This window comes from Adiantum capillus-veneris, chromosome 23 (assembly GCF_014529385.1).
Source record: "Adiantum capillus-veneris isolate H3 chromosome 23, ASM1452938v2, whole genome shotgun sequence".
In the NCBI taxonomy this organism is placed as follows: domain Eukaryota; kingdom Viridiplantae; phylum Streptophyta; class Polypodiopsida; order Polypodiales; family Pteridaceae; genus Adiantum; species Adiantum capillus-veneris.
In genome coordinates this window covers 115,163,137-115,183,959 of record NC_140953.1, presented here as the reverse complement: position 1 = coordinate 115,183,959, position 20,823 = coordinate 115,163,137, and the positions used below count along the sequence as shown (strand labels likewise).

At 40.9% G+C, this 20,823-nt stretch overlaps 1 protein-coding gene across 1 annotated transcript; it reads left to right on the top strand.

Annotated features, from left to right (window-relative positions):
- Window positions 1-2,727: 2,727 nt before the first annotated feature.
- Window positions 2,728-7,131, top strand: LOC147428404 (flavonoid 3'-monooxygenase-like). Its single transcript, XM_086496626.1, has 2 exons — window positions 2,728-4,190; window positions 6,396-7,131. Exons 1-2 carry the CDS (start codon window positions 3,276-3,278, stop codon window positions 7,011-7,013), a joined length of 1,533 nt encoding a protein of 510 aa, XP_086352752.1. The 5' UTR covers window positions 2,728-3,275; the 3' UTR covers window positions 7,014-7,131.
- Window positions 7,132-20,823: the final 13,692 nt, after the last annotated feature.

Here is a 20,823-nt window from a genome sequence, read left to right as displayed (position 1 = left end):
ACTCCTCCTCACATCACCTGTAGCACTGACTACTTCTCTCAGCTCGCCCCGCCTAACCCTACCGCCCCTTGACTAGTTATATGCAAGCCATAATAAGTGGCTCATTCTCCCCTTGTGTTGCTTTCGGCCCTCCTGTGATTTGTCGTTTTGAGCATCCCTAAACGGCACCCTTGTTCTCCTTATTCTTTCTTGGCTCTTCGTGACCTACTGACGCCCCTACTCAGCCTTCAGCAAATGACCACCTCTTCCATTGTCAGCTCCACGCTGGAACGCTGCTCACATCTACCTCTCCCTCGGGCGGCCAACTTTGCAACTGGCGACCTTCTTCAGCCTAGCGTTGTTCTGTGCATGGCACCCCTGTTGGCCCTTTCTGTAGCACCCCCAAGCTGTCAAGGCTCCATAACTTAAATATCTATATCACAAAGCAACCATTGAGCGGTAGCCTGCATGGACATGAGGGAATACGCAGTGCATGGGGCTGGTAGTGGTAAGGTAGCCCCACCATGGGTGACTGCAGAAATGTGTACATCTGGAGACAACATAGAGAGAGAGAGAGAGAGAGAGAGAGAGAGAGAGAGAGAGAGAGAGAGAGAGAGAGAGAGAGAGAGAGAGAGAGAGAGAGAGAGAGAGAGAGAGAGAGAGAGAGTTTTCTGGTGGCTGCCATCTAAAGCATGTCTCCTACCTACCAATTGCTAATCCAGCTATTGTATGCAATCAACCATGACTTGTGTGTGTGTGGGGTTCATATGCGTCAGAGAAAGGAGAGAATAAAGAGATACTGCCTGCTTGCATGGAGAGTGGGTGGTCGTCCTGGTACGAAAGAGAGAGGCAGTGGAAGTTGGAATTGGTGGTTGCAAGGAGTGATGGAGAGAGATAGAGGGTGGTTGGCGGCGAGAGAGAGAGAGAGAAAGATCACGAGAGGGCATAGAGAGAAATGACACTATGGTAGGGGGTCAATGCTAGCTGCCCCTTTTTCTTCCTTTTTCTGTTGTGGTTGCCATCGCGCCATGTGAGGGGTCCGGGTGTGAGGTGCTTACTGGAGCACTGCAGGAAACTGAGAGAGAGAGAGAGAGAGAGAGAGAGAGAGAGAGAGAGAGAGAGAGAGAGAGAGAGAGAGAGAGAGAGAGAGAGAGAGAGAGAGAGAGAGAGAGAGAGAGAGAGTGAGGGTTGGTTGGTGTGTGTGTTGGCTACTTCATGCAGTTATCATCACCAGTGTTTGGCTAACGACTGGATTGGTGGTACCCGTCTACCACACCAATGCAAGAGAGAGAGGGAGAGTGGGATGACGACTGAAGAGAGAGATAGAAAGGATTTGTAGGGTTGCATGCACCCTGATTAGGTGTGGCTAGGAGGGTTCAACGCTGCTATTGGTGGCCATGCTGAGGCGAAAATGCATGCAAGTCTTGCAGATTGAGAGTGAGATGGTAGGCGTGCTAGTGTGTGGCAGAGAGAGAAATCTGAGTACGGCATATGACCTGTGCATGAGAGTGATTCACGACTGTGGTTGGTGAGTTTCATATGTGATGCCAGCTATGGAACTGCATGACAACTGAAAAACGTTCTGCATGGGGTTGCTAAGAGGTGTGATGGATGCTTGAGGAAGGCCGGAGTGTGCCGTGGTGGATAATGACAGCTGTAGTTGTCGCTGCCATTGTTGCTTGTTACTGAAGGGAAGCTCAAGGGCTTTTTCCCTTGTAGAACAAACTCATCGTGAATTCTAAGGACGGTATAATACTCATGCCTGCCCCTTGGCAAGCGGCATAGGTGCTAACGATTGTGCTTATCTCCTCGTCATCATCCACTCCACGATCAAGTTTAAGCACAACTCAGGTTCACTCGGGATCCTTAATCTTCCTCTGCCTCTATTCTTGTCTACGTTCAACTTTTGTACGACCTTAAAATTTCTCCTCGTAATCCTATAATGTAAACTGTTGCTAAACCCTCTCGAGTAAGATTCTACTCTGCTTAATATCGACCTACTAAATGCTATGTATTACTCCTCTTTGTCGTAACTAATCATCTCGGTTAGTTTAATCCATGCTTTCTGTGTTTAATTAACATAATATTTACATTAACAAGCACTAACTTTATGGAGATAAAGAAGGGACTCTATTTTAATTTCAAAAATTCACTAATTATATCATACAATCAACATTAATCAATACAAAGTGAAGCAATTCATGGAATCTACAAACACAAGAAAGAAAAATACTTAGCTGCTCTTATCGATCATAATCATTAGTCTTGGAGCGTAGCCTAAGCTCTGATACCACTGCTACAGCCGGAAGCCTGGCTGCCCTGCAAAATACTCAAAAATAGCACATAGCAAGACATAAATGACTAAATCTATGTACTTGCCGACTCGCATAGCACATAACCACGACGTATGCAAACAGAGAGAGATAGAGAGCGGGAGAGAGCGAGATAGCACGTGCAGACGCACCTCCTAGAGTGGAGTGCTACGCTGGCACGATGAGAGAGGAGGGAGGAGAGAAGAGAAGAAGACACAAGCACTAGGTGCAATCTCCCCCCGTGCAAGAGTGACCATTTCCCTGCACGTATTTGATTTATAGATTTCTTGAATGGTCAAATGTGTGTACAAACTGGCCGGCCGGACATAATTGGCCAAAGCTCACAAAGAGCACTTGAATAATCAAATATACATAAAATGTAACATCCTTCTGCATAATCCATTATCTGTTGATGCTCTTGCCACTTGTCAGCTGCAATAGATAATAAAATATTAATTCTATAACATTGTCGCTCAACGCGTTTCACTGAGGCCACACTGCCAAGCAGACAACCGTGACGACTTAATTAATTTGAAGTTTGATGTAGAAGCCGTGCATGGCCGTTTTGAAATTGAATACAATGCGCGAGAAAGCTTTAAAGCGACAGACGAACATGGCGCTCTGGGAGCCGAGCTCAACCAACATCAAGGGTAGGCAGTGGATCAATGATCACCGGGGTAGGTTTATTTTTTGGGTTTTTACACTATTTTTCTCTATTTTGGGACGGAAATTCTCCTTTTGACCGCTGGTATTAACGAAAAGTGCAAAAATTGGAACCAATGTTCCATGGGGATGCATAAGAATATGGCGAGGGGAGTAGCGTGAGAACACGTCACAAATTGAAGGATTATATGTCAATTCATGGATGTTGACCCATGGAGTAATGACGATGCAGTACTTGGTCATTAAAAGAGTACGTGTAGGTTAGATCAGCAATTAGCGGCATCTAAAAGATTTGTTGTTCTCTTGAGAGAAGGCGTGGATATGGAGAGCTTGGTACTCGCCTTCATAATTCTTTTGATTTCTGCCATTCTCTTGTTCAGAATCAGTGCAAGGGCACGAAAGCGCCCGGCCTGCAGGCTGCCCCCAGGCCCTCCTGGCCTCCCCCTCATTGGCCACCTGCATCTCTTGGGTCAGAACCCCCATCAAACCTTCTTCAAGCTCAGCCAGCAGCATGGCCCCCTCTTCTCCCTCCGCCTTGGCTCCATCCCCGCTGTCGTGGCCTCCTCCCCCGCCGTTGCCAAGCAGATCTTGCAAACCCACGACCACCTCTTCGCTTCCCGTCTCCCCACCATCGCCGACTCCCGCATTAACCGCCACCGTAACATCCGTGCTGCCCAGCCCGGCCCCTATTGGCGCCTCATCCGCCAAATCTGCGCCATGGAATTCTTCACCCCCAAGCGCCTCGAGGCCTTCCGCCCCATCCGTGCAGAGGAAGTCGGCGATCTTGTCCGCGCTGTTCTTTGCGAGAGCCGCGGTGGCCAGTGTGCCATTGCCATCCGCAGCCATCTCTATACAATTTCAACGAATATCATCTCTCGGATGATGCTCGGCAAGCGTCTAGCTGAGCTGACCGCATCGCAGGCGGACCCGTCGCTCCACATCAGGACGCTCATCCCCAACATGATGCGACTGTCGGGCTCTTTCAATTTAGCAGACCTAATTCCATGTCTATCATGGCTGGACATACAGGGCATTGCCAAGGAGAGTGAGGCACTGGGGCACAAAATCAATACTGTCTTCCAGGAGGTTATCGACAGGCGGCGGTGCGAAGCAGGTGAAGGAGGTGAGGATTCGGGGAGGCCTCGCGACTTCCTCGACACACTGTTGCAGGCTGCGAGCAGCAGCAAATACAAGGAAATAAACATCACGGACGAGAACGTCAACGCAGTATTGCTGGTAAGGATTGTGAGCTATCATTTTTTTTTTCTTCTGGATTGCTGGGTCTGCGCTCTCTCTCTCTCTCTCTCTCTCTCGGGGGATGGTTTCCTACGACGTTAAAGCTTCTCTCTCTCTCTCTCTCTCTCTCTCTCTCTCACGCGCGCACACACACACACAATTGTCTCGGTACGCACTGCATGTCTCTTTAATGCAACTCAGTGTACTTGTTATTAACATTCCAGTGCAGGCGAGTCATGTCATACTTGCACCTCATCATCTATCCATTCGATTCGGGTACAAGTCCTTTAAAGCTCAAAGCAAAAAGCTTCCAACAATCTTTTAATTTTTCCCTTCCCCCTCAAAACGTGAATAAGACATTTTGTGCGCCCTTTTTGGTTTTTTATAATTTAGAGGCCTTCCCAATAGGCCCTCTAAAAGCACTTTTGGGGGCGTCGCGCCCCATATATGTCCGCATCAACCAAAAATAGTGATGGCTTACATCTCACAACTAGGTGTCTCAACCACTCCCCACATTGAAAGAGGGTCCTTTAAACATGGAAGAGACGATGAGGGCTTCTTGATAGGCCTTCAAAAGGTGCTTTTAGACGGTCCTCCGAATTAAACGTTTGCGTCCTTTGCATCTTGCAGCAAGTTTTTTTGTTTGGAGGTGCCTCAACCACCTCCCACATTGATAAAGCGCCCTTTAGATGGACGTGAGACGGTCATTTGTGAAGAAAGCACTAGCTGCAAGGTTGGGATACTTTAATGTTCCTAAATGGTCCATATCATTCCAAGGTCTACGAGGAAGGTCTCTTATTATCGCATCCACATGTTGCACATAGAAGAGAGGACGAGGGAGGCACGATGTGCCACATGACATGGGTTTTTCTTTGTGTCCACACTCAAGAATGGACTACATGCTATTGTTGTTTGATCCAATTGTGCCATAAATTGAAAATTTGTGACATTTTTTTAAGCCTTAACTTCTAAGTACCCAAGAGACCTCATAGATCTATTGCCATTGGCCAAACTTTGGATACATTGAAGACCCTTTTCAAATTGTTCATCAGTTATAAGTTGGTTAGACCTGAGATACATAGAAGACCCACTTCCAAATTCTTTCACAAAGTGTAACTTGGTCATCTATGATTTGGTAACAAGGCTTTCACATGGTGGGTTTGAAAACCCACACTCGCCAAATAAAGGGGACAAGAGGGAATAAAAGAGGAGAGGATGCGTTCAAGAAACTTTTGCAAATATGCAAAAGTTAGCATAGTTTAAGAACATGAAGGTTTTTATATAATGCACGAATAGAAAGTAAACTTTATTTTTCTTTTTATAGGCCACGTGAGAATGCGACATCAAAAGTCTTTGGTGAGTTTGCAAACTCATTGCGTGAAAGCTCTCTAAACCCTTGGATACATAGAAGATCCATGTATCCATCAGAACTTACAACATAATGACATGAGCACAATTTTGAACTAACATTTCCTTACATGGAATCCTGAAAGCCTTCCAATGTGGCTATGCCGAAGAAAAATTGTGAAAATCTTGGGAAACTTTACGCGCATATTTGGGCAAAAACAAGGCCTAACATCTCTTTCTTCAAAATCTTTTTGAGGTTCCCTTTTGAAGGAATCAAGGAAATCAAAACTTCTTAGAAGCAAAAGTCAACTTATCAATTTTAGAAGAAAAGTAGATATGTGGGGACCTAGTTTGGTGAAGGGGGGAAAACTGTAAAATCAATTCTTTGTGGCTTTACTAAACATTGTGCACACTCTCAAAGGATGCGCACATGAAGCTTGAGTGTAGTGCCACCTCAAAATAAGGAAGCTACCACATGGGCTTCTTTGTGCACACAATCTTCCATTGTACAAGGAAATTGCTCTCTCACCCTCAAGCTTCGCACTAAATTTTCGAGCCACAATAAGACCCCTCAAGCTTCGCACTAAATTTTCGAGCCACAATGTCTTATTGTGGATGAATTCCTACTATTATACATTTGATGCACCGGCTTGTCACATCACGTTTTTCTCTTGTTGGGGTTAACTTTCAAAGAAGCATCGGTCAACAATGACTAACGTTACCTCCTTGGCATCTTTTCTTGAAACTTGTGAATATTATTTCGGTTGATATCCTTATAAGTTTCATTCTAATGTTGAATATAATGAATACTCTTTTGATTGATCTTCTAAGGAGTTTTTTTTTTATGTCTCAAAGCAGAATATGTTTAGTGGAGGGACAGATACATCCTCTCTCATGATTGAATGGGCGCTTGCAGAGCTACTAGCAAACCCTGAGAAATTAAAGCTTGCACAAGAAGAACTAGTAAGGGTTGTGGGGACAACCCGCCCAATATCAGAATTGGACATTCCTCATTTGCCATATTTGCAAGCAGTCGTAAAGGAGACTATGAGATTGCATCCAACTGGTCCATTGTTAATACCACATTTCACAAATGAACCTTGTAAGATTTTTGATTATGAGATACCTAGTAAAACCCTAGCTTTTGTGAATGTGTGGGCAATTGGAAGAGACCCAAAGACATGGAAGGATCCTTTGAAGTTCTACCCGGAGAGGTTTTTCGATAGTGATATAGATCCACGAGGCCAACATTTTGAGCTATTACCCTTTGGTTCAGGAAGAAGGATTTGTCCAGGGCTTGCATTAGGTCTTGTAAGTGTGAATCTTGTTCTAGGTAGCCTCATCCACTGCTTTGATTGGATGTTGGTTGAGGAGTTGAGCTTCTGTGAGAAATTTAATTTAGTTTTAGGACTAGCGAATCCTTTAGTTGCAAAACCCACTCCAAAGCTTCCTGAACATGTGATTCATAACTATTAGGGTCACTAGTATTAAAATTCATGTTGTAGAAAGTGAGAAATGAATTGTACATTAATACTCAAATTGATACATTTTATGTTGTAGAGAGCGAGAATTGAATTGTTACATCAATACTCAATTTGACACATTTCAAGAACATGGTGAAATTGTATATTTGAATTTTAGCGTGCACTTTTGTGTAGGAAAAGTTCAATAGATTACTACATTGTGTTTATTTTCAATAGAATCTGAAGCATGTTACTTATAACTATCATTTGAATTAAAATCTTGAATTCATGTGGATATTATGAGCAATACAATTGACTACCAATGCACACAATACACAATTTCCACTTGCATTATGCTCTATCTATATCCAAAAACTCATATTTGCATGGTGTTGAACTATCATTAAACTATTTTTTATATCACTATGCTATTTTTTATGATTGCATGTGTCTCTTGATCCCATGTGACCAAAGTAATGCTAGACAACAATGTGAGCATTGAATTAAATCCACCTTTAAGAAGCATGATACATGCCCGAACTTCAAAATGGATTCTTCATTTGGATTTCAAAGGAAAGATTGTTTTAAAATTTGCCAACTTGCTAAAAGTGCCTTGTGTTTTTCATAAACATGGCCCAAAAGCTTACTTTCTCTTGTTTTTGCATGCTTAAATATGTTTGGGTGAATTCTCTAAAATTGAAGCGTGAGATGTTTCAATTCCTCCTCTTGTATAGCAATACTAGTAAAGCTAACATGCTATACATGCACACCACATGTGGCCTTCACCAATGAAAACATAAAGTGTCTCACCAACCGGTTTGGCAAAACTTCTTTGACTAATAATATATACACTATGGTATTGATGAAGAATCAAAACTTGTCATTAACTTCTTTAAAAGAGAAAAGAGTACATGTTTGCACACGTACTTATTCACGATTTTACTAGCATGTGATGGGGACAACCGTACAATGTGTGTTAGTTATTCAATGTTGAAGGCACTTTACCCAAATTTGTGTCTGTTAGTAGCCTCTATTTAGATACAAATTTATTGACTCCTTGCTACTATCTAGTTGCTTTTAGCTCTTTTTTCCCTATATTTTTGAGACAAGACCTACATGAATTAACCCTTTATGCTTTGAAATCATCTCCACTATCCCCTTTGGATTGCACATGCTTGCAGCTCGATGCGGTAGCTAAACTGGTTATGAGTATCGCGTTGATGCCCAGTAGGTCTCGAGTTCGAAACCACGGCCATCATTTTTCAATGGCAGGAAGGATGGTAAGGTGCTCCTTGGTTTTAGGTCTCGAGTTCAAAACCACGGCTATCATATTTCAATGGTAGGAAGGATGGCAAGGTGCTCCTTGGTTTTGCGGCATCTCGTAAAGAAATGAATAAACTAAGAAGAGAACCAGTAGCATCTATGTTTTGAGAGAGATAATCCTACTTTATACCCCAAAAGTTTCTCATAAAAATTACATGATTGGAAACTACCTTCAATGAAAGTTAGCTTTACCTTCAATGCAGTTAGAAAGCTTATATATATTGGTATTGGGGCATTACTTAAATTTTCTTTTTGAGTGTTTCTTTGCCCTCAAAAGTTTTCTTTCTTCAATTCATTTTGAAATTGGATAATACATGAATGCTTAACCACTGAATAGAGAGGAAGGATTCGCAAGTTTTGTTATGAATTGGAAAGTTTTGGGATGACAAAAAGTTCATTTGACATCGAAAAATTTTCAAAAAATATGATTGGGAAAAAAAGGGACATTTTAGTGTCCTTTAAATTATTTCAAAGATTTCCTTAGATCAATTCTCCCTAGTTCTTATATGATAATCTCTTGAGAAATCATATGGTTCGGTTTGATGAAAAAGAAAAGTAAAAGATCTTTCTCTAATTTTAGGATATAATAATGTCCACAAAAAATTCTAGTGTCCAAGTACCAAACTTGTATTTAGTCTATGCTATGAAAAATTTTGGAGACTAAATGGTGTTAAGAAATGAGAATTTATTTCCTTCCATTTTTTCAATTTTACACATTAGAGCCATATAGTGTGCTTTCGAGACTAGATATATGGATCTAGTTTAGACACACTCCCATGCTTTTATGCAAAATAAAATTTTCAAATTGCAAAGGTATGGTTTGAGTATAGAGATATGTCTATAGTGTTTCAATGACAATTGTATCACTTGATATATTTTTTTCCCACATTATAGGTGTCATAAAGCCATATGTTTGTGATGATGGCTTAGCATCAAGATTCAAAATATGATTCTTCATTGAATCTAATATATTTTTCAGTTTTGGCAAATCTCACAGTATGCCAAGAGGTTATATTAATAAGAGTAAACCATTACATCAACACCATTCTCAATTAGAGCCATGGCCACAAACATTCCAAAGGAGATCAATGATCAGGCTTTTCACAAAGGAGCCGCAACCTAGCACACATTAAAACGCCAGAGACCTGACGGTGAAAGTTACACTATTCCACTCGTTTGAGATCATGCCTTTTCCAATCCCAATAATTGTTTCTTGACTTTCTTGGATAATCTCTAAGTAGCTGGCTATTGAGAAATCTTCGACGACCACTCGATAGTTCTTGGCCTTCTAGATATGGTGGAAGAAGCAGAATCTAACAACTTGAGTACATATTAGTAATGTTTGGCTTTTCATCCCAATCCCTCCTAGCACCAAGGATTCTTGGAAAACCCTATCTTTCAAATCCTTTTTTGGATCCATTTTCACACCTTACCTACCAGGCCTCTAATCCCTAGGAACCAGGGATTTCATTAACGTAATCACGATTGGGTGATTACGTAAATAACTCTAGTATTTACACAAAAAAATCACGTGATCACGTTAATTGTTAACGTGACTTTGATTTTGACCTGCAAGAACCTATAGAGCCGGTTAGCCCTTCGGGCTTTTATAATTTCCCTGCGAGACCCACTGGACTCTTTCATTTTCCCGACAGGCCCGTCGAGTATATGCAGTAGCCTGGCGGGCCCGTCGGGAAATTGAAAAAGCCGAGTAGGTGTAATTATATATAGTAAATAGTGTGATAACCCCGGTCTTTTAGCTAGGTAAATCCTTGGGGAGTATATCCGAGTGTCGGATATTGTCATCTCGTTGTGAATTGACCTAAAGTTACAGAGTCACAGGTCCTTTTTTGGGCTGAACGTGATTCTTAATTCGGTAACCACTTCTAAAAAGTTTTAATTCGTTTACCGACATAAAGGTACGAAACCAAAACAACTGAAAACTTGGGGAATCATGCTCATTGCGAAGAAGCCATTGGTCCAAATGAGGGTTGTAATTGGTTTTAGAAGATGAGCATATGTAAATGACGAGTCGATAGTCGAGGGTCGGATGTCCTGTACTAGTATACCGGGCATATAAAGATCCTTGTTTATGTGGCCGAAATGTACCGCACATGACCGCATTGGGAGTGTTGAGCATGCCTCGTGTACCTTCATGTGGAAATGCACTCTTAGTAGAGGGGATATGAACGCTATTGCTGCAAAGGATAGGGCAGCTAAGTCTGTAGACAACACTGTAGACTCGTCCAAGGTTGTTGCAAAGACTACCAAGGAGAAGAGCAAAGAAACCGTAGAGAGTGTGAAGGTGACTGCAGATAGCCTGAAACGCAAGGGAAAGAATGCCACAAACTTCGCAAATGAGGCATCTGAAGATACCGCAAAAAGTGCAAAAGAGCATGGCGAGCACGCGCACTTGAGAGGGAGTGTTGAAGAGTGATTGGAAGATGCTAAGGAAGACATCCAAAGCTGGACACAATGGGCTTATGATAAAGCATAGTCGTTGTACCGCTACTGCCAAGAAAGCTGAAGACTTGGGTAGTCAGGGTACAACAAAGCAAGGATCTCATGAAGCCACGGAGACAGGAAGCAGCACTGCAAACATCTTAAAACAAAAGGCATGATTGGATGTACATGTGGATGATGTGGCAAACTCAGAGCACAAGTTGCAGTATTCAAGGTTTGCAGATCCAAGAAGGAGAATTCTGGTCAGAGTTCAAGATGAGGGTAGATGAAGATGGTTGGTCCAGGAGCAAAGAGCCAAAGAGCCAGGAAGCGGCCAGCTCAACGATCATTCTTGCGTCACACTTCTTGAATTCCAAAAGAACCAACCAAGGGATGCACTTGTGGGTTCGCACAGTCCACCGTGCGTGCCAGGTGTATGTGCCCGAAATGTACCGCACATGACCGCATTGGGAGTGTCGAGCATGCCTCGTGTACCTTCATGTGGGAATGCACTCTTAGTAGAGGGGATCTCAAAAGGTGTAATTGAAGGGGCATCGAGGATTTCAAAGGGTGTTCCTATTTTCCTATAAAATGGAGGAGTCCTCCTTGTACGCATCATTGGATATCATTAACAGAGAACATGTCTTGGGATGTCTGGTTATCGCTTCTCTCTCTCTCTTGCTGTCTTTATCTCTCTATAATTCTTCTTTATCAACAGCATTAAGGGTGTGTGGATGATGCTCTTAACACCTTGTAGTCTTACATTTGAGTTGATTTAAAATATAAGAGCTATAATCCTTGATTGGGTTAAAATAGCTTTTATATATTGAATTGCTTGCATGGGTGGGCTATAATCCTTCTCTGGGTACAAGTAGTCCCCAATTGGGTAATTATACTGAAGATTTATCTGTGTTAGTTCATGCATTGGTTTATATAGAAAGTGTATTATTTATTACGATAGATTATTAGTGCATGAAATGACCAATTATATATATTTTTGCTTTCATTTGTTTTTTCGTAGCAAATGAAATTAGATGTGTCTTATTGTTTGCAAATCAAAGTGGACATATAAATAATTATTACAATAATAATTGAATAAAGAGATTCATAGCATTGTTATGGTTATTACGCCATGTATAGACTACATTACAATGTGTATGGTTGCTCACAATATAGGTGATCGATATGTGGATTGACTAGCGTGCATTGAAAATCTCATATTGTGCATCATGGTTACTTTCATATTGAATGGTTTTTAAATTATAATATATATTGAAAATAATTTTTTTTTTTTTCAGGTTGTAACATCTTGTTCTTTTCTCTTCAGTTTTAATTTAAAAGCGATGGAACAAAATGTGGGCACAAGTGGTACGAAGTAGCCAAAGAATAAATAAGCTCATGGCAAAGAGTGGGATCATGCTCACAGCATATGCGGCCGATATGTGGAGTGGCAATGTAAATTTGGTCACACAACAAAATCTGGCGGTGCACCACGTATTAGGGATCATTTTCTAGGTAGTGCTAAAAACAATTGTAGAAAATGTGAACATTCTCAGGCTCCTGCAGTTGCAAAGCGTTTGAGAGAAGAGCTCGCCAAAAAGGGTGGCAAGAGACGACAGATATATAGCTCTGTGCGTTCGAATCAAGAGTTCCCATAGCCAAATATTAACTCCGCAGATCCTGTAGTAACGCCAAATAACCTTGGGAGAACAACCTGCGCAAGGAGAGGAAATTCCAGGCAGTGTTCCTTTTAAACGTCACAATGAAGGTGGCCTTTGTCAAATGCATCAAAAATCATTACATCAAAGCTTTCGAGTGCAGTCTCTAGAAGAAGCACAAACAGCACTCGCCAAAGCAATATTCTTTACTGGAAGTGCTTTGGTCATGGTGGAAAGCAATCATTGGAAGGCTGCTTGGAAGAAAATCGATGAGTTTGGTCCAGGATTTTCAGCTCCTTCTTATCACACGATAAGAAATGTTTTCTTGGACAAATGTTACATCGAAGTCAAAGAGTGTGTTGGCAAAATAATATTTGGGAATATTTCGGTTTCAGGATATACGATTGTGAGTGATGACTGGTCAAATGTTCAGAGAAGACCGTTGATCAGTGTAATGCTGGTTTGTCCAAGGGGAGAAACATTTATAAAGGCGATTGATAGTTCTGGTGTAATTAAAAGTGGAAAATACATTTCTGAGGTTTTGATTGATGTAATTAAAGAAATTGGTAATGAACATGTCGTTCAAGTTGTGATGGACAATGCAAAGAATTGTAAAAACGCTAGTAAATTAATATAGAGGTGCTTTCCATACATCTTTGCCAATGGTTGTAATACTCACAGCTTGAACTTGGTGCTGAAAGATTGGTACACTAGAGAAAAACCACATGGTTCGCCAAAATAATTGATACAACACATCAAGTTGTGAAATTTATCTTCAAACGACAGAGAGTGCTCGATTTGTATAGGATGCGCATGTCAGTGATGCTGAAACTTCCTGCTGAAACTCGGTTTTGCACACACTTTTATACCTTGGAATCACTTCTCTTTAATAAATGTGTTGTGATTGACACATTCAATTGCATGGCCTTTGATGAATGGCAGCTTGAGCAGAAAGAAATAGTGAAAGATAAAATTATATGTCTACGTGGCAATGTAAAAAAGGTTGCTTGGTGGAGGAGTGTAATGGATGCATACCATGTAATGATGCCCGTTATGTTCGCGATCCACAATCTTGATCAAAGGGCGCCAAACTTGGGAAAAGTGTGGATGACATGGTGGTCAGTCCAACAGAGTCTTGAAAATCCTAAAGAGCTGAAAGAGTCTGTAGTAGAGAAGGAGTGGCGATTACCATTCTCTGACAAACAACGGAAAATTTTGGCTAAGTATTTTCATGCAAGGTGGAAGAGCGATCATAGTCTACTCCATAGCGTGGCTTACATGCTCGATCCAGAGTATTGGAATTTAGATCTGATGTCCAATACAAAGGTGTTAGGCGATTTCTATCACATGGTCAACACGTTCTACTCCAGCGTTCGGGACCGAATTGATTGCATCAAAGAAATGAGTGCATTTAGATTAAAATAAGGTCCTTTTGAGAATGATTTTGTACAGGTAATGGCAAAAGAGCAACCTGCATGGAAGTGGTGGATGATGAATGGTGGAGAGCATTACTCTACCTTACGTCCTCTTGCAATGAAAGTACTCGCACAATGTGCAGCAAATTCAAGTTCAGAGAGAAACTGGAGTATGTACAAGTATGTTCACAACACTATTTGCAACAGACTATTAGCAGACAGAGCAGAGAAATTAGTGTATATGTATTGCAACTAAAAGATACCGAATCACATCGAAAGTGCTGGCTAGGAGGAGGAAATGCCAACCTGGTTGTATGATTTTCAAAACGAAAATGAAGAAGATTTCAATGTTGGTGTATCTAAATGCATTGTAGAGGAATAGAAGAGAATTTGATAATAGATGTGGAGGTTGAATTACAAGGAGAACCACAACACTCAGACTTAGAACCAGATAACAACTCAAGTGATTCAATATAGCTTGAGAGTAGAATGAGTAAATGTCAAAAACCATTGTAAAAGACCTTGTATTCAAATGTGTTTTGAGTAATTACAATGCTTCATATTCTCGATAGTACATTGTTTATTGCGATATTAGTTTGTCGATCTCAATTGTGTTATCCTGAAGCAGCATCTTGCTCATCAAACAGATTTCTAATTGTGCTAGGGGTATCTGGGCGTGCTTGCTTGAATTTATATTTGTTTGCCATGCTAAACATAATATATATTTCTTGTGGAAAATCTTGTGAACATATTGCGCATCGACTATTGTTTTGCATCAAACGAATAAGACAAACTAAATGATAATAGTGACCACATGTCAATGTATAGTACCCACTCCATCCATCAAAATTCTTGTAGCAAACTGGACATTGGGAAGATGAGGATGCATCTGAAGTAGACGAGGAGACCAACTCTGGATGCAAGACAAGGTGGCTGATGTGGGTCCCTTGTACAGGTGTTGGATTCACTCGCTGTGTTAGGGTTTGAACATCTTGACTTAAGCGGTGAATGCTTTTCTCCATCCGGACTTGTGAGGGTTGCGGTGTCTGGGTGGCTATAGAAAGACGTGTTATTTTTGCATCTTTCTCTGTCAACTGTGTCGTGTAAATATCCTTCTCTCTCTCTTTAATTGTAGGTCGGTGCCTTCCACTATCAATGCCAGCTCATCTCGGGTGAAAGTGACACAAGTCTCTCTTAAATCATGACTGTCAACAGTTGTCTCCTTTGACGAGAAGTCTACTAGTCATTGTTTCACAAAGTGAACATATAGCATTTTGGCAAAATATAGCGCACAATCTGCATTGTGCAGGGGATGGCCATAAACCTCCAAATAAATCCTCTCAGCGTTATCTTTGATACCATCATGGTTGCACTTCGAAACCTTCAACCTTCCTTTCTTGATTTCTGCATCCTCACATGGCCATATTGTCTTGATCATGTCCTTTGTCACTTCTTTATTGATCTCTTTCCACTGCATATGGTTTGGATTTGCCCACTTTGAGAGTCGGCGAGCAGTACCGCCGCGTGTTGTGCCGACATGCCGTGTGCCAGAGACTTCATGCGGTGAAATGCATTAACAGCCGCTTGTTGTTGATCATCAGGCAATGATTGGGTGCCAATATCTTGTTCTTGATCGGCCATTTTCTCTTAGAGCTGCAGTCAACAAAGTGGCAAATATTCAATATCATTGGCAAATATATATTCTAAGTCATTGGGACACTGCGCGGAATCCACTAAAATCAAACCACTTCAAATGCGACTAATTGAACCACAAGGCAAATTTGAAATATTGACAGTTAAATGACAAATTTGAAATGATTAAAGATAATTGACTCAATTAGGTGAACCACTTCAAACTAGATAATACACTTCAATAAAAAAAAGAATACACTTGACAAGACATGTATATCATAGAAATGTTTAAATCGGATAAAATGATGGTGCAAGTTCAACAAGTGGACGTTGCACAAGGTTAGGGTATGTGTTTAAATGTTCTTTGAAAAATATCAACACGTCAGAAGCATTCCTTCTTTGGTCCCGCTCTTTTAACTTCATCCAACAATCTACTTTAATTCGAATAGTCCTCATAACATCTTCATCCGGGTGGTGAAAAACTTCTTTTGGAAACTAAAATTTTCTAGGTGTACTCCAAAAATCTGCCAGCATGTTGAATAGGTAGCCCAATGCATAAATGTCGTTGACTTTTGTGTATGCATCCGCGCATCGTGAATCGTATAGTTCCGGACCAATCCACGGTCGCTTAGCCATCTCGGTGTTTCCTGCTCTCTGTGCATTCAAAACTGCTTCGTCCAACTGTGCGCTTGGAGACAAATAATTATTTGCTACGCGCTTAGCAGGTGTTCTCAGCATCATACCCCAATCAATGATACCGACGCGGGGTTTATTGACGCGAGTAAAGTCCAACATTACGTTGAACAGGTGCAGGTCACTGTCCACTATACAGGTCGAGTGGGTAGCCGCAACGCCGTCGATTAAGGCATGACAAATTGTCGGCACCTGCTCGACCACTGCTTTGATCCGCACCATGTCTATCTCGCTTACAGGGTTGTTTGCTACAGGCAATGACCTCCATCCGTGTTGTAGCCTGTGCATCATGTGTCATCTGAACAATCCGTGAGCGAATGGTAAGCGGCACATCATGTCGCCCACGGTACCCCCATTGTAGTATGGGAATATTGTGATCCAAGGAGCTTCTGTAGTAAACCCAATGCACCTTACAATGAAGGGGTGAAGTGTTTGCATTGCTTGCTCTGTCTGAAAGCTATCAAATTTTGCCTCACTCCCTCCCTTGTAACATTTTCCCACATATGTAATGTGGTTTGGAAAAAATGAGATGCCTTTGATAGTGTACAATGTGCACACACCGAAGGAGCCTGCTCCAATCCTCATATCTTCTACCAAGGCTTCGTGAGGGATGCCAACAAGATGAGCGCACTTTGCTTTCAAAGCAGTGCGCATGATTGTGCCGGTGCCGTTGGCATCGGATCGACCTCCCAAAGCTGCTTGCATATCTTGGGCCATCTTCAATCTCTTGGGTAAAGCTGCTTGGTCCTGCGCTTTCACACGCTTCATCTTTACCTTCTGTTCTTCCCACAATTTATCCAAAGCTCTAATTTTGACATGTTGCAAGCAGGTGGGATATCTTCCTTTAAGTCTCTGCAACATACTTTCATATTGCCCAACACTGTCCTGACCTTGTGGTGGGGGTCATTCTCGTATCCCAGCTAGACTCAACAACTCGTATTGGCCTTCAAGTCGCAACCTTCACTCTGTGTTTTCCCATATAGTGCTAGTGATGTCTTTGATGTAGACATCGCCTTCACTAATCTGCTGTATGTGATCAGCTGTACATGATGAGATTGCCAAAATACATTCTTTACGAATGGCACGCATAATACATTTCTTCTGATCTGGTGTCAGATTTGCACTGGACAATACAAACACAACATATCAAATACAAATTCATGGTTGCGAATGACACTATCACTCTCACACTATCTCAGGTAAACTCTTAACCACCACTTGAAGACTTTAACAAATGTGCAAGAAAATATTGATAAAAATTGAATATAATCTTCACTTAAAAGTGCAATCTGTTACACGTGTAAAAAGCAGTTCAAACAAATGATTTATAAGAACTTAATTCAGATCAAACAATACATGTTAAAGGTCTTTAACATTTCAGCATATATTGAATTTTTAACTTATATTTTTCTCCGTGCGCACATACTAATTCAAACAAAGCACACACCGACTTAAAATCTTCAAAAACATTTAAAACATTGGAAGTATACAAATTGTGTTCACACACTTTTTTACATAGAATTTATGTAAATATAGCAATCAAAAAGTGATGATAATTGATGCTCTTTAAAAAGATACAAAAGAATATTTAACATGCAAATTGTATATATTTAGATTTTTTGCAGAGAATTTATGTAAATGAAGCATTAAAACTAGCGATAATGCTTGAGAGTCCTTTAAAAAGATTAAAAACGAATATTAAACATGCAATTTTTGTGCAAATATTTTTTTACATGTAATTTATACAAATGGAACATTTAAAATAGCGATGATTGATAAATAAAGTATTCTATATAAATGAAATATTTAAAATAGCGATGATTGATGAATAAAGTATTCTATATAAATGGAACATTTAAAATAGTGATGATTGATGAATAAAGTATTCTATATAAATGGAATATTTAAAATAGCGATGATTGATAAATAAAGTATTCTTTTGAATATGATTAGCTAGTACATAATTTAAAATGGCCAGCTAAAAACAACAAGATCAAACAATTCATACATTTTGTATATGAAATACTCTTCATAGCCGCATTACCGACCAAGTATTTCATATACTTAATACTTAAAAAATTAATTGCACATGCACATACAAATTATATGACGTTCGTACAGCCGGGTTAACGACCTGAACGCCACATTTATGCAAAAACATATACTTCTAACAAATATTAGCCGCGTTACCGACTGAGTGCCGCCTGAATCTAAGAAAAAAAATGGCCTATATACGAACATCATATAGCCGCGTTACCGACCGATGCCCATATGTTTTTGGGAAAGGGGAAGAGAAGTTGACTTACCATAAGGATACTAGATTCGCCGTGTTACCGACGTAGTACCCAGACAGTAAGCCAATACTTACCACAAGGACACCATCTTCCCCGCGTCACTGAGGTGATGCCCCCGTGATAAGCACTGTTCCGTAGATAAGCTTCCACACACACTCCCATTGTGTGGTAAGGTATCTTATTACTGCCACACCCTACGACAAAAGGCACGCTACCACACAACGCATACACACACACAACACATACCTGGATTGTGTGGTCAGGTACTCTGATGCTGGCGCGCACTACGACGTAGAGCATACTCCCACACGACCCCCTCTCTCCCTCTCTCCTCTCTCCTCTCAACGTACCTGCAAAGGTGGCGCAAGCTCTCTCTCTCTCTCTGTGTGTGTGTGTGTGTGTGTGTGTGTGTGTGTGTGTGTGTGTGAAGAGAAAAGCGCTAATACACCCAGCGGGCCCGATCGGGCCCGTGTATATATAACGCAAATAGCCCGCCGGGCTTTTCTGTTTCCCCGACGGACCCGCAGGGAAAATAATAAACCCCGGCGGCCCTGCCTGGGAAACAGAAATGCCCGGCGGGAATTTTGTGGGTTTGCAAGTCACCCTAAACCGGTTTTTGTGTGATCATGTTTACTATGATCATGTAAATGTGTCAATAAGACCTTGTGATCATCACACAAAATTTGACGTAATTACGTAAATATTAACTAATATGTGACCCACACGTTGCTGCGGCCAAGGAAACAATGCCTCTATTCTCATAGGGTTATCTTCTCTTCCAAGTGGAACACTGTCAATACTTCCTTCCAACACGTATAGTCTATCACATTTATAAAAGTGTATGACACAACCTCTTAATAGATATTGCAAAGCATTCTTTTGATACCAATATTGGAAGTTTCTATTAGACATTATTTTTCATGAGGTGCTAGCCCTTATTCAACAAACTTAGGAGTGCTCTAATTCTATTGGTGTGTGTGTGTGTGTGTGTGTGTGTGTGTGTGTGTGTGTGTATATATATATATATATATATATATATAGAGAGAGAGAGAGAGAGAGAGAGAGAGAGAGAGATTCCTTCATTTGGTCTACCTTGATCTAGCAATGCTACCAAGCTTGATTATAGAGATTAGATAAGTTAACATGGTGTAAAGAGATGAAATCCAAGAGAATTCAATGTAATAATAAAACTTTTTTTATAAATGGAGTGAGTTCTAGAATTGGTTTCAATGATAGGAATGCAATTGCATTCAATATCTATGCTCCACTCTCTTACTTGCTTCTATCCTTGTACCTATGTATGGATGTATATATATATATATATATATATATATATATATGTATATACACACTACAAGAGGTTGTATGCTCTTGTGACGCTGTTAGCGACGAAAATACACTGGGTTTTTATAACCCCCGGCATCGCTAAAACCGTCGCTACGAGTGTCGCTACGAGAGCGCCGCTATAAGCGTCGCTATATACGTCGCTATATAGAGACGCTCATAGCGACGGTCATAGCGACGTTTACACAGAAGACTATAGTGACGCTCATAGCGACGCTACAGAGCCATAAATAACGACGGTTATAGCGACGCCCGAAAGATTTTTTTTTTGGTGGCAGGGCATTGAATGCCCTGCCACCCATCAACCATATTGTACTTGGTTCACTTTTTAAAAAAAGTGCAAGGGTAGATAATAGACCCAAAATAGTCACCCACAAGACGCATTGTTTGCAAAATTGACAATTGTACACATCATAGGCAAAATGAATTGATTGGCAAATGTAATAATGACAATTGTACAACATCATAGGCATAAAGAATTGATTGGCAAAAGGAACTGCGGTGACAAATGTAATAATATACATGGTTCAAAAAGACGTATAAAATCCGTCTCATGATACATAAGCTATGAGAAACCCTAAACTAATGCTATCTAGCTACGGCTAAACTGACGTCGTCTAGTCAGACGTCTCATCGCGTCCAAGCGGCGTATCTTTCGGATTCTGCAAAAAAAGACAATAAGACAGCTTTCAGTAAGTATAAACATATAACGACATTTATAAAACAATACAAAAAATAGAAAAGAGTAAACCCTAATACTAACCATGCCGCCGCGAGAACTGAGAATGTCCATCAGGGCGTTTAAGCCCTTCCTGCCTGCGTACTCGCGCTCGTACGGTGTGGGATCACGTCCTGTCATCGACCACTGTCAAAACATACAAAGATTTCATTATGTTAGAATTAAAAAACTCATAAACCCTAAACTATCGAACATAAAGAGCAATGCGAAAACACTTACAAAATTGGCCTCAAATGATGCCCATCCACCGCTCCCCAAGTGGTGTGAGCTCCCTGCCTCTACT